General features: G+C 44.8%; 1 protein-coding gene across 1 annotated transcript in view; it reads left to right on the top strand.

Annotated features, from left to right (window-relative positions):
- Positions 1-7,311, top strand: part of LOC146868574 (ficolin-1-like) — a 405,133-nt gene extending 397,822 nt beyond the window's left edge. The window contains exon 9 of the mRNA XM_085611408.1: positions 6,928-7,311. Within this exon, the coding sequence (XP_085467534.1) occupies positions 6,928-7,178 (251 nt within the window). The 3' untranslated portion in view covers positions 7,179-7,311. The remainder of the gene's footprint in view (positions 1-6,927) is intronic.
- Positions 7,312-14,030: the final 6,719 nt, after the last annotated feature.

Genomic DNA, 14,030 nt, shown 5'->3' on the forward strand with positions numbered 1-14,030 from the left:
ATTAGACTGGTGGTGTTGGTATTGCTGGTGTTGGTATTGGTGGTGGTGGTGGTATTATTGGTGGCAGTGGTATTGGTGGTGGTACTGTTGGTTGTGGTATTGGTGGTGGTATTGGTTGTGGTGGTATTGGTATTGGTGGCGGTGGTAGTATTGTTGGTGGTTTTGGTATTAGTGGTGGTGGTATTGGTGGTGGTGGGGGTTTTGGTGGTGGTGGGATTGTTACTTTTGGTGGTGGTATTGGTGGTGGTATTGGTGGTATTGTGGTGGTGGTGGCATTGGTGGTGGTGCTGGTATTGGCGGTGGTGGTATTGGTATTGGTGATGGTGATGGTATTGGTGGTGTTATTGGTGGTGGTGGTGGTGGTATTGGTGGTGGTGGTGGTATTGGTATTTGTGGTATTGGTAGTGGTGGTATTAGTGGTGGTACTGGTGGTGTTATTGGTTGTAGTGGTGGTATTGGTATTTGTGGTACTGGTATTGGTGGTATTGGTAGTGGTACAGGTGGTGGGTGTTGTAATGGTGGTGGTATTGGTAGCGGTGGTATTGGTGATGGTAGTATTGGTTGTGATAATGGTGGTGGTGGTATTGGTGGTTATGGTGTTGGTGTTATTGGTGGTGGTGGTATTGGTGGTGGTGGAATTGGTGGGGGTATTGGTGGTGGTGGTATTGGTTGTGGTAATGACGGTGGTATTGGTATTTGTGGTATTGGTGGTGGTGGTATTGGTGATGGTGGTATTGATGGTGATATTGGTGGTGGTGGTGGTGGTGATGGTGTTGGTGGTATTGGTGGTGGTGGTATTGGTGGTGGTGGTATTGGCGGTGGTGGAATTGATGGTGGTGGTGGTATTGGTGGTATTAGTGGTGGTGGTATTGGTTGTTTTATAGGCGGTATTGGTGGTGACGGTGGTATTGGTGGTGGTGGAATTGGTATTGGCGGTGGTAGTGGTGGTGGTATTGGTGGTGGTGGTGGTATTGGTGGTAGTGGTATTGGTGGTGGTATTGGTTGTGGTGGTATTGGTTGTGGTGGTATTGGTGGTGGTGGTATTGGTGGTGGTGGTATTGTGGGTGGCTTTGGTATTAGTGGTGGTGGTATTCGTGTTGGTGGTGGTTTTGGTGGTAGTGAGATTGGTATTGGTGGTGGTGGTATTGGTGGTGGTATTGGTGGTGGTGGTATTGGTGGTGGTGATGGTATTGGTGGTGGTGATGGTGGTATTGGTGGTGGTGGTATTGGTGATGGTAGTATTAGATTGGTGGTGTTGGTATTGTTGGTATTGGTGGTGGTGGTGGTATTGGTGGTAGTGGTATTGGTTGTGGTGGTATTGGTGGTGGTGGTGGTATTGGTGGTGGTGGTATTGTGGGTGGTTTTGGTATTAGTGGTGGTGGTATTCGTGTTGGTGGTGGTTTTGGTGGTAGTGAGATTGGTATTGATGGTGGTGGTATTGGTGGTGGTATTGGTGGTGGTGGTATTGGTGGTGGTGATGGTATTGGTGGTGGTGATGGTGGTATTGGTGGTGGTGGTATTGGTGATGGTATTGGTAGTGGCAGTATTGGTGGTGGTGGTATTGGTGGTATAAGTGGTGGTGGTATTGTCGGTATTGGTGGTGGTATTGGTGGTGGTGGTGGCATTGGTATTAGTGGTGGTATTGGCGGTGGTGGTGGTGGCGGTATTGATGAAGGTGGTAGTATTAGATTGGTGATGTTGGTATTGCTGGTGTTGATATTGGTAGTGGTATTGGTGGTGGTATTGGTGGTGGTGGTATTGGTGGTAGTGGTATTGTTGGTAGTGGTGGTGGTGGTATTGGTGTTGGTATTGGTTGTGGTGGTATTGGTTGTGGTGGTATTGGTGGTGGTGGTATTGGTGGTGGGGGTATTGTTGGTGGTTTTAGTATTAGTTGTGGTGGTATTGGTGTTGTGGTGGTTTTGGTGGTGTTGGGATTGGTATTGGTGGTGGTATTATTGGTGGTTGTATTGGTAGTGGTGGTATTGGTGGTGGTGGTATTGGTGGTGATGGTGGTATTGGTATTTGTGGTATTGGTAGTATTGGTGGTGGTACTGGTGGTGGTATTGGTGGTATTGGTATTTGTGGTATTGGTGGTGGTGGTATTGGTTGTGGTACTGGTGGTGGTATTGGTGGTGATGGTACTGGTGGTGGTGGTATTGGTGGTGGTAGCATTGGTGGTGGTATTGGTGGTGGTGGTGGTATTGGTGGTGATGGTATTCGTGGGATTGGTGGTGGTGGTGGTATTGGTGGTGGTAGTACTGGTGGTGGTATTGGTATTGATGGTGGTATTGGTGGTGGTGGTGGTGGTATCGGTGGAATTGGTGGTGGTAGTGGTGGTATTGGTGGTGGGGGTGGTATTGGTGGTGGGGGTGATATTGGTGGTGGTGATATTGGTGGTGGTGATATTGGTGGTGGAGGTGATATTGGTGGTGGTGATATTGGTGGTGATGGTAATGGCGGTGATATTGGTGGTGGTATTAGTGGTGGTGGTGTTATTGGTGGTAGTGGTGGTATTGGTATTGGTGGTATTTAACTTGATGGTGGTGGTATTGGTGGTGGTGATGGTATTGGTGGTGGTATTAGTGGTGGTGGTATTGGCGGTATTGGTGGTGGTGGTATTAGTATTGGTGGTGGTATTTGTGGTGGTGGTATTGGTGGTGGTGGTGGTATTGATGGTGGTGGTGGTATTAGACTGGTGGTGTTGGTATTGCTGGTGTTGGTATTGGTGGTGGTGGTGGTATTATTGGTGGCAGTGGTATTGGTGGTGGTACTGTTGGTTGTGGTATTGGTGGTGGTATTGGTTGTGGTGGTATTGGTATTGGTGGCGGTGGTAGTATTGTTGGTGGTTTTGGTATTAGTGGTGGTGGTATTGGTGGTGGTGGGGGTTTTGGTGGTGGTGGGATTGTTACTTTTGGTGGTGGTATTGGTGGTGGTATTGGTGGTATTGTGGTGGTGGTGGCATTGGTGGTGGTGCTGGTATTGGCGGTGGTGGTATTGGTATTGGTGATGGTGATGGTATTGGTGGTGTTATTGGTGGTGGTGGTGGTGGTATTGGTGGTGGTGGTGGTATTGGTATTTGTGGTATTGGTAGTGGTGGTATTAGTGGTGGTACTGGTGGTGTTATTGGTTGTAGTGGTGGTATTGGTATTTGTGGTACTGGTATTGGTGGTATTGGTAGTGGTACAGGTGGTGGGTGTTGTAATGGTGGTGGTATTGGTAGCGGTGGTATTGGTGATGGTAGTATTGGTGGTGGTATTGGTGGTTATGGTGTTGGTGTTATTGGTGGTGGTGGTATTGGTGGTGGTGGAATTGGTGGGGGTATTGGTGGTGGTGGTATTGGTTGTGGTAATGACGGTGGTATTGGTATTTGTGGTATTGGTGGTGGTGGTATTGGTGATGGTGGTATTGATGGTGATATTGGTGGTGGTGGTGGTGGTGATGGTGTTGGTGGTATTGGTGGTGGTGGTATTGGTGGTGGTGGTATTGGCGGTGGTGGAATTGATGGTGGTGGTGGTATTGGTGGTATTAGTGGTGGTGGTATTGGTTGTTTTATAGGCGGTATTGGTGGTGACGGTGGTATTGGTGGTGGTGGAATTGGTATTGGCGGTGGTAGTGGTGGTGGTATTGGTGGTGGTGGTGGTATTGGTGGTAGTGGTATTGGTGGTGGTATTGGTTGTGGTGGTATTGGTTGTGGTGGTATTGGTGGTGGTGGTATTGGTGGTGGTGGTATTGTGGGTGGCTTTGGTATTAGTGGTGGTGGTATTCGTGTTGGTGGTGGTTTTGGTGGTAGTGAGATTGGTATTGGTGGTGGTGGTATTGGTGGTGGTATTGGTGGTGGTGGTATTGGTGGTGGTGATGGTATTGGTGGTGGTGATGGTGGTATTGGTGGTGGTGGTATTGGTGATGGTAGTATTAGATTGGTGGTGTTGGTATTGTTGGTATTGGTGGTGGTGGTGGTATTGGTGGTAGTGGTATTGGTTGTGGTGGTATTGGTGGTGGTGGTGGTATTGGTGGTGGTGGTATTGTGGGTGGTTTTGGTATTAGTGGTGGTGGTATTCGTGTTGGTGGTGGTTTTGGTGGTAGTGAGATTGGTATTGGTGGTGGTGGTATTGGTGGTGGTATTGGTGGTGGTGGTATTGGTGGTGGTGATGGTATTGGTGGTGGTGATGGTGGTATTGGTGGTGGTGGTATTGGTGATGGTATTGGTAGTGGCAGTATTGGTGGTGGTGGTATTGGTGGTATAAGTGGTGGTGGTATTGTCGGTATTGGTGGTGGTATTGGTGGTGGTGGTGGCATTGGTATTAGTGGTGGTATTGGCGGTGGTGGTGGTGGCGGTATTGATGAAGGTGGTAGTATTAGATTGGTGATGTTGGTATTGCTGGTGTTGATATTGGTAGTGGTATTGGTGGTGGTATTGGTGGTGGTGGTATTGGTGGTAGTGGTATTGTTGGTAGTGGTGGTGGTGGTATTGGTGTTGGTATTGGTTGTGGTGGTATTGGTTGTGGTGGTATTGGTGGTGGTGGTATTGGTGGTGGGGGTATTGTTGGTGGTTTTAGTATTAGTTGTGGTGGTATTGGTGTTGTGGTGGATTTGGTGGTGTTGGGATTGGTATTGGTGGTGGTATTATTGGTGGTTGTATTGGTAGTGGTGGTATTGGTGGTGGTGGTATTGGTGGTGATGGTGGTATTGGTATTTGTGGTATTGGTAGTATTGGTGGTGGTACTGGTGGTGGTATTGGTGGTATTGGTATTTGTGGTATTGGTGGTGGTGGTATTGGTTGTGGTACTGGTGGTGGTATTGGTGGTTGTGGTGGTGGTATTGGTGGTGATGGTGTTGGTATTGGTCGTGGTGGTAGTGGCATTGGCGGTGGTGGAATTGGTGGTGGTGGTGGTATTGGTGGTGGTGGTACTGGTGGTGGTATTGGTGGTGGTGGTGCTATTGGTATTTGTGGTGGTGGTGGTATTGGTGGTGGTACTGGTGGTGGTATTGGTGGTGGTGGTGGTATTGGTGATGGTGGTATTGGTGGTGATATTGGTGGTGGTAATATTGGTGGTGGTGGTGGCATTGGTGGTGATGGTATTGGTTGTGGTATTGGTGGTGGTGGTATTGGTGGTGGTGGTATTAGTAGTAGTGGTATTGGGGGTGGTGATGGTGATGGTATTGGTGGTGGTATTGGTATTTGTGGTATTGGTATTGGTGGTGGTGGTATTGGTGGTGTTACTGGTGGTGGTAGTGGTGGTAGTGGTGGTATTGGTGTTTGTGGTATTGGTATTGGTATTGGTGGTGGTGGTACTGATGGTGGTACTGGTGGTATTGGTGGTGGTATTGGTGGTGGTGTTATTGGTGGTGGTGGTGATGGTGTTGGTGGTATTGGTGGTGGTAGTGGTATTGGCGGTGGTGGAATTGGTGGTGGTGGTGGTATTGGTGGTGGTGGTATTGGTGGTGGTACTGGTGGTGGTATTGGTGGTGGTGGTATCAGTATTTGCGGTATTGTTGGTGTTGGTATTGGTGGTGGTACTGCTGGTGGTGGTGGTATTGGTGGTGGAGGTTATATTGGTGATGGTGGTATTGGTGGTGATGGTGGTATTGATGGTGATGGTGTTGGTGGTATTGGTGGTGGTGGTATTGGTGGTGGTGGAGGTGGTGGTATTGGTGGTATGGGTGGTGATGGTATTGGTGGTATTGGTGGTCTTGTTGCTGTTGTTAATAAAACAGGCTTTTGAAAACAACCCATCAGGTGCCTTTAGTGCAGATGACATAACACAGATGTGCTGTTGTCAGCTTCAGCCCATTAGCAAAAGATTATGTGCTACCTAGAATTCACATGACTTAATTCGCTAATCATTTCTAAATCCATTTTACTTGGAGGGCTGAAACAGACACGAGATAATGCCGGGTTAAAGTGATTGAAAGTAGGCGCCCGTTTTACTGGGCGGCCATGCTGCTTAAAAAAACACTAACGGTATCAGCTGACGCAGCGCATGTCCGGCCTGCAGTAAGACTAGATAACAGGTTCCGTGTCACAACCAAAGTAAAAGGGCCGGTAGCCATGGGAGGTTACAAATGAAGACAAGGTCGTACTAAGAAGGGACTAACAAGGCTATTAACAAATCCGAAGGCAGCATTTAATGACAATGACACAAGCCAATGAGAAATATGGGTGGAGAATGAGCGTGGCTTCTCTCCCATACTCTACTACCGCAGTCTCGCAGAGCATGCGCGCTATCGCTAGGCTCTACCTAAAAAGCATGAAGTTTGCAGGCCAACACAGCTCACAGTTTTGGAACATTCACTGATCATTCCTACAGCTGTGTAAATTTTCCAACAATCGCTGTAAGATTAAACCTTCAATTTCATACGTGCTGGGCAACGAATAATAAATTTTTGCAACACAAACTCAAATGCGTGCTGATCAGAGTTAATAGGTCTAGCGGTGGGGATCCAAATTGGGGAATCACCACCCAAGTTTCAGTACGCTCTAAAGAAGGTATATCACTGTGCGCCTTCCTATATCATAGTCATAAATCTGGCATTGGGTACCCTTGGAGTTGTCTATTATTTGGTGGCACTATAAGAATGTATCTGTATGTTGCGTGTGGTTTGTGACGACATGTGACCTCGCCAAACAGCTAATGCTTTCTGTAGGTGGGATATAAAAACTCAGACTGTATAGCAACAGTTTGCTTTGAAAATTAATGAAGTAATTAACCAGATTTATGGGAAATGCAGTCAACGACGTATAGAAAACAAAATTAATGTATTTGGATCACCCTAGTGAAGTAACTTCAGCAGAAACCCGCATCTGAATACCGGTGGTGATGAGTGGGGGGGGGTTGTTGGGAGGGGGGCGGTGTCTGCATGCATGTGTCTGTTTACATTAGTACCAGTTAGGTCTTAGGAAATAAACTATCCGCCTGGTTTTTACAGGAAATTCTCTTGAAGGTCATCAGAATCATGCATTCTCTACCAAAGACCAAGACAACGATCCGAGAGAAGGCAGCAGCTGTGCTGAAGTCTTCAAGGGAGGCTGGTGGTACGAAAGCTGTCACAGTTCCAATCTCAATGGACAGTACCTTGCTGGCACACACACCTCCTATGGAGATGGTATTAACTGGAGATCGGGAAATGGATACCATTATTCCTATAAGTCAAGTGAAATGAAGTTACGGCCTGGTTGAACAATTCACAACATTTAGTTACGCCGATTAATCTAAATCAAATCAGAGGTGATTAACTATGATTAAAGCTAAGTATTTTCAGCAATGCCCCTTTATTCAAATGAGACTTTATTGTTAATGTTTCTCAGCAACTTCCGCCCCATCTCGTTACTCCCCTACCTCAGTAAGATTCTAGAAGCTCATGTAGCTAACTGCCTTAGCTCTTTTATCGAACACTCACAGTTCCTTGACCCCCAGCAAGCAGGATTCAGACCAGCACACTCTACGGAGTTAATCATCATAGCAGTCATGGACAAGCTTTGGAAGGGGGCCGATCAAAACATCACCCAGGCCCTAGTACTTCTGGATCAGCCGGCGGCCTTTGACAGGGTCGATCATGATCTGTTCGTCCGTGTCGGTAGTGCTGGCATCCAGGGACTGGCCCTGAGGTTGATCTCCTCCTTCCTAAACAATTGATTCCAGGCAGTCCGCCTCGCCAGCTTCCCAGCTGAGAAAGTTAGGCTGACCTGTGGGGTTCCCCAGGGGTCCTCTCTTTCACCCCTTCTTTTTAATCTATACATGTACCCCCCTGATACGTTCCTTACGCAACAGTGAAGTTGCTGCTTTTAACTACGCCGACGACCTTCAGCTGGTGTTCAAAATTTACTCCTCTTCCACCTCAGTCTCCAACTTTCAATCCACCATGAACCTCATTAGTAACTGGATGTATGCCAATGAATTAACGCTCAACCCTGACAAGACTGAGCTGACCTTGACCGGAGGCACCTCCAATCCTTGGAACTTTAACTTCTGGCCTCCTCTCCTAGGCAATCCTCCTCACCCGACAGAATCCGTAAAAAGCCTAGGGGTCATAATAAGCAAAGATCTGTCCATGAAATCCCAGATCGGCGCGGTGGTATCGTCCTGCTTCTTCCACCTACGAAAAATCTGGAATATTTGCAGATTCCTAACCACCGAGGCTCTAACTCTAGTTTTCCTGGCTCTGGTCATCTCCCGTATTGACTACGCCAACTCACTCTATGATGGCATCCCTGCTTACCAGCTCCATCACCTACAACTGGTTCAGAACCAAGCAGCTAGGCTCATTTTCCATCAACCCAGACATCAACATGTCCGCCCCTTGATAAAGAGCCTCCACTGGCTCACGGTGGCCAAACGTTGTGCATTCAAATTGGGCAGCACCATCTTCAAAGCCCTGGCCGGTCACGGCACGGAATTTATCTCCTCTATGATACATCGCTATACCCCATCACGTGAATTCCGCTCCTCCCACCTGAACTTGCTCACCATCCCCTCCTTCAAGCGGAAAAAACACGGTGGTCTTAGATTCTCACTCCTGGCCCCTCAATTCTGGAACTCCCTTCCCACGGAGTCCAGATCAGTAACCTCATATACCCAATTTAGAACACTCCTTAAAACCCTTCTGTTTTCTCAGGCATACGAGTAAGCATCTATCACTACACTACTGCCGCATCCCGTCCTCAGCGCCATGAAACCGCCTGGTGTAAGCGCGCTCTACAAATAACTTTAACATTAAATAACATAACATGTTCTGCTCCACTTTTTCTACAATGATTTCGTCTAGTAGAGATTAAGAGACCTGAAAATCTTAAAACTTTCACTGCAATATTGAGTGATTTCTCATCAGCACTGGGTGGCTTATCTGTATCCCTGAGTAAATTGCATGAAACCTTTAAGACTTCTCTGTCTCTAAAAATTACATCCCTCCAGTGCTTAATTTGTAAAATATTAAGTGCAGGTGCTCAAATTGTTTTTAGGAGGCTACACCCATCAACCCCCACTGGCCCCACCCACTTACTCTGCTGGCTCCACCCACATCCTCAACTGGCACTGCTGAAAGTCAGATGCAATAGTGTGAAATAATCTACCTTGCAACCCTAGGTAGTGTACGGTGGAAGGTGTTGTTCTCCAAAGAGCTGAATATGGGATAGTGGTGCGTGTGTGCCACTGCTTTAATAATAGGGTTCCTCTTAGGTGGTTGTGATGGGAAGTATCATGCCCTTTTAAACTCAGTGAGGACTAATGGTAAAAGCTCAAATACATTATTGATAGCTTTTTTTTATATCCTTATATGTTTATGTTTTTTATGTCTATGTGTCAAAGATCAGTTTTGTATTTGCTATTTAACTTTTCATTAAGGCTTCACATGTTGATTATCCTTTTGTACTGTAGTGTCATTTTATTGTTTATACTAATGCAGGTCTAAATGTAACCCCCAACAAAACAGATTCCGTTACATCTCAAGGTACCTAATGTCTAGCCCGGTCCCAACCTACTTGGATTCCACAATTTTCTTAGAATGAACACAGACCACCACTGGTTGCTCTAAGTCTCTCAATTTGCTTGTTGATAGGCACCTCGCCCTCCACAAACATATTAACCTTACAGTCAAAAAACATCAACTGTATGCTGATATTCATCCATGGGATAAAACACTTTATTTCGGAACAAGATCTCACAGATGTTGCTAAATCTCTGGTCATCTCCAGTATTGAGTATAGTAATTGCATTCTTACAAATGTTCCTAAAATGTATCCTCCCCACTCACTTAAAGTCATCCTTCGTGAAGTTGCCTGACTGACTTCTGGGAATGGTGGCTCTATTTTTGAATTACTTAGATCTTTTTCATAGGGTCTAGCTTGAAATGCAAGAAATAATGTTCCCTATTTGTGTTTCATATAATAACTTAATATTTTGACTTGATAGTATTCGTAGTGCTTATGCACTATGTAAAGCACTCTGATGCTCTTGGAACTTGTTTGAAGCATCAACTGGTAAAATAATTTATAAGTACATTAGATATATCGAATCCATGGATGGGCTGATGCATTATTTAAAAATAGCTATGACTCTCCAACTCCCACACACCTGAGGCCTCATCCAAACTTCCTTGCCTGGCTACAGATAATCCATAGTTATGTTTACATAATTACAGCACATCTCCCACCTCAAAACAAGAGAAAAATACAGTTGGGTATGCTGGAGTGCATGCTTGCCGACCTACCAGGAAATATTATTTTTAGACGTTCTGGTAGTCTGTGAATTCTGTTTTTGCCGACCTCATTGGAGCATTCAGCTGCACTTCTAGGTAGTGTGAGTGGTACTTTCCTTCCCATGCCGTTGACTCTAGTCAATCGAGTTCCACTCCAGACACCGATGTCCTCCAACACATACACATTCCATACTAACTCAATGATTGTCCAAGGGTTGGAGATTTACCCATCTATAAATTCACCCACATTACAGAGTGTAAGCTTTACTTTCTGCCTGCTATTATAATGGTGTCATACACCTCTTGTTTCACTGCTTCCATGAGCTTCAAGACACTGCCCAAGATGTGCAACAACATTTTGGTTCGTGGCGTGGTCCCATAATGACATAATAATTAATTAGCCTGTAATCCCATTGGCAGTGGTTAATATTCCCCACTATGTTTTGCAAGTTTCGTGACAAGATTCTGCATTCACCACTGCTCAGTGCAACCATTCCTTAACTATACAAATCAATCTTTTGACAAGCGAACTGCTTGCAAGCACTTAAATGGGGTGTGTCTGTGTCCCTAAGCCATGATATAATGGAGCCGCTTTACCTCATTGATGCCACCTCCATTCCTTAATCTGTAACCTGCTAAAATGGTTTCTTCATAAATTGTATCATTCTAGTGGTGGTAAACTCTGTAAACAAGAGTCACTATCCCCTTTTTCCTACATTACAGCCCATGTTATGATCGCTTTGGGAGATAGGGTGACCTACCAGTAATCATGACAAGAGGACGAAGGTTATGTAGAGCCATATGTTTCAGAGATGGGTGACATTGCTATGGCAAACAAAGGTGTTTTTCACACCCTGTTCACCACATTGGTCACCACACAACATACAACTTTAGTCCATCTCATGCCATGATAAACAATACATAGGTTTCTTAACTGCACTCCTACATAGGTGATCTTTAAGTGTCAAAACTGCAATCTGTTCCTTGATGATCCTGTAAAGCCTCTATGCTGCAGGCTCAGGTCACACAGAACCTGGGGATCGCCATTTCTCCCTGCATATCATGTAGTGTGATGTAAAAAAAATCTTAGCCTGAGAGCAATGCACCATAAATAAACACCAAAATATTAGCCATTTCAGTACCACAATTATTGTTTAACACCATAATGAATTTATCTCATTTATCTCATAAGCCTGAAAACTCCTGTTCGCCATGCTTCATAGTTTGTGTCATTACATTCAATCATGTTTATTAACACAATAAGTATCAATCATAAGGCACAATATATCAACATATTACATTAAAATATTTTATTCAACACCTTCTCGATGTTCAATTGTTAAAAATGTCAAACTGTACAAAACCAACAAGCAATTTACATTTGTTGGTTTGTGTGTAAAGGTGCCAGTGTTTGTAGCACTTGAGAGAATGAGTGTATGTAGGTATGTTGGCCCTTTTGAATGCAAATTCTGTGCAAGTGTACCTGTATGTTTTATGCCTCTAATTGCGTAGGCTGTACAAAAAAGATGGGGCTAAAAAAACACATTTCTATGTAACTTCTTCCACCCACAATTTGAGTGATTGGTGATGCAAGCACTTGAGCACTTGAGAGTACAAACAGTTTTGAGAACCACATCTACCAGAGTGCTTTGGGAGTGCTGGCAAAGTCAGGCAGTTTGCTCCCCTGCTCCACCTTTTACATTTCTTGAATGATGATCCAGATGTGGCTTTGCTGAGTAGACTTGTCAGAACTGTTTCAGACCTTTCTAATTCAGCAGCTGAAGAGCATTAAAATGTCCTAAGGTGTGATTGGGTACTGTAGACCCACTTTATTAGCACAAGATAAATACTGAATATGCCTACTACTATGGGCAATGATCGATCCATTTTTTTCATAAATCTGCAATGTTATATAGTCTCTTCAGTAGTTGTCAGTTCTGAGAGGTGTGTCCAGCCTTTTTGCCTAACATGTCATTAATCACCATCATGTGTTGACTGCTGTGATGTCACATCTACAACAAGTTATTTAAGCATTCCATGAGTGCAGACTCAAATTGTGAATACATGCAAGAAACTTCCGTTTTTGGATAGACGGGGAAGTCTACTCGTGCAGAAACAATAATACCTCTTTGTCCATGAATGTTTGTACTAACCTGGCACAGGGGGCATTAAAAGGACTCGAGGCTGCCCACAATTGGAAACTCCACTTACGATACCTGGAAGGATTTACTGCTACACCTGTGAAAATGAGTCAGCCTACTACCCTGTGAATCACCTCATGTTTACCAGTGCAAAACCACTCCCAACTACCAGCCAAAATGACATCGAGACACAAGGAGGGCTGCAGGGTGCCAAGGGACAAGTGACTCTGTCTGAATTATTGTTACAACACAGGAATAGTTCTATGGAGTGAAGCTACAGATGATAATTAGCGCGGTTTCCATACAGGAAACGACCTCATTAGATACAACAATGCTCTTCAATAACAAATCAAATCAACATTACACACTTGAGGCGTAGAATGTTAGTTCCTGACGCACCACTAATGCACATTTTTGATACACAACTGATGCGCATTTTGGTGTACTGTTGGTACGCACTTGGGCCATATGTAGGTAGCTAAATACCGGTCGGTAACGGCCGAAATTCGGTAAATATCCCGTTACCGACCGGTATTTAGGCATGTGAGATGTAGGAGGCATGAATTAAGGATTCGGTAATTTACCGAATCGGTAATGGATCGGTAAAATACCGATTCGGTAAAATACAGATTCGGTAAATTACCGAATCCCTAATTCATATGTAGGGAGCACTAAAGTGAGTGAATTTCAGTAGTAAGGATTCGGTATTTATCACCAAATACAGGTTGATGATAAATAACGAATACCTTTAAAAAAGCAAAATTTGGCTGATTTAAAAGTGCCATGTGGCGGACATACATGGCCTTAGGGCATGTATGTGCGTCACATGTGCACACATGCACGAATCAGGGGTGCGACAGGGTGTCAATGTGACACCCTGCCACCCATGAATTTGCTTCCCCTATTACCGATTCGGTATTTACCGAATCGGTAATAGTAAATGGCTTCCCATTCATTCCTATGGGCCTCCAGGCCCATAGGAAATATCCGATTTGGTAAACAATCGGTAATTATTACCGATTCGGTAAATATCGGTATTTATGAATAGGTATTTACCGAATTCGGTAAATACCTATTCATAAATACCGATATTTACCGAATCGGTAATAATTACCGATTGTTTACCTACATACTATTTACCGATTCATAAATACCAAATCGGTAAAATTCGGTATTTATGAATCGGTAAATGGTATGTTACCTACATATGGCCCCTTGTGTGCAAAATGCCATTTTCAGGTATACTATTGATAAAATCTTCTGACACAGAATCTTAATTTCCAAAGCACCACTGAACAAATGTCTGGTTCACTGTTAAAGTACACCTCAGACGAAGGAACCTAATGCCTGGTGCACTATTGATTATGCACAACTTGGCTCCCATGGTGCACGCTTAGGACTTGACTTCTTGTCTGTGCTGTACAACTAATGCAATGTTTAGGTGTACACCTGAATGGCTTCTTCCCGTGTTGTGACGTAGGAGCAAACATTGGGTGTACATGTTGACACTGACCTTTGTTGTACAGTTCGTGCACCCCTACGCCTGGTTGCCCAATCTCGATAGAAATGTCGCTCTGTAGTTATAATATGTAGGTGCATATGTCTAGTTTTCTTGGTGATGTACGTTAATTACCGTTGTGGCACACTTATGCACATGTGTGACGTATGCCGATGTCCAAGGCTATTTGGTGTAGCAGC

Source organism: Triturus cristatus, chromosome 1_2, assembly GCF_964204655.1.
Source record: "Triturus cristatus chromosome 1_2, aTriCri1.1, whole genome shotgun sequence".
Lineage (NCBI taxonomy): Eukaryota > Metazoa > Chordata > Amphibia > Caudata > Salamandridae > Triturus > Triturus cristatus.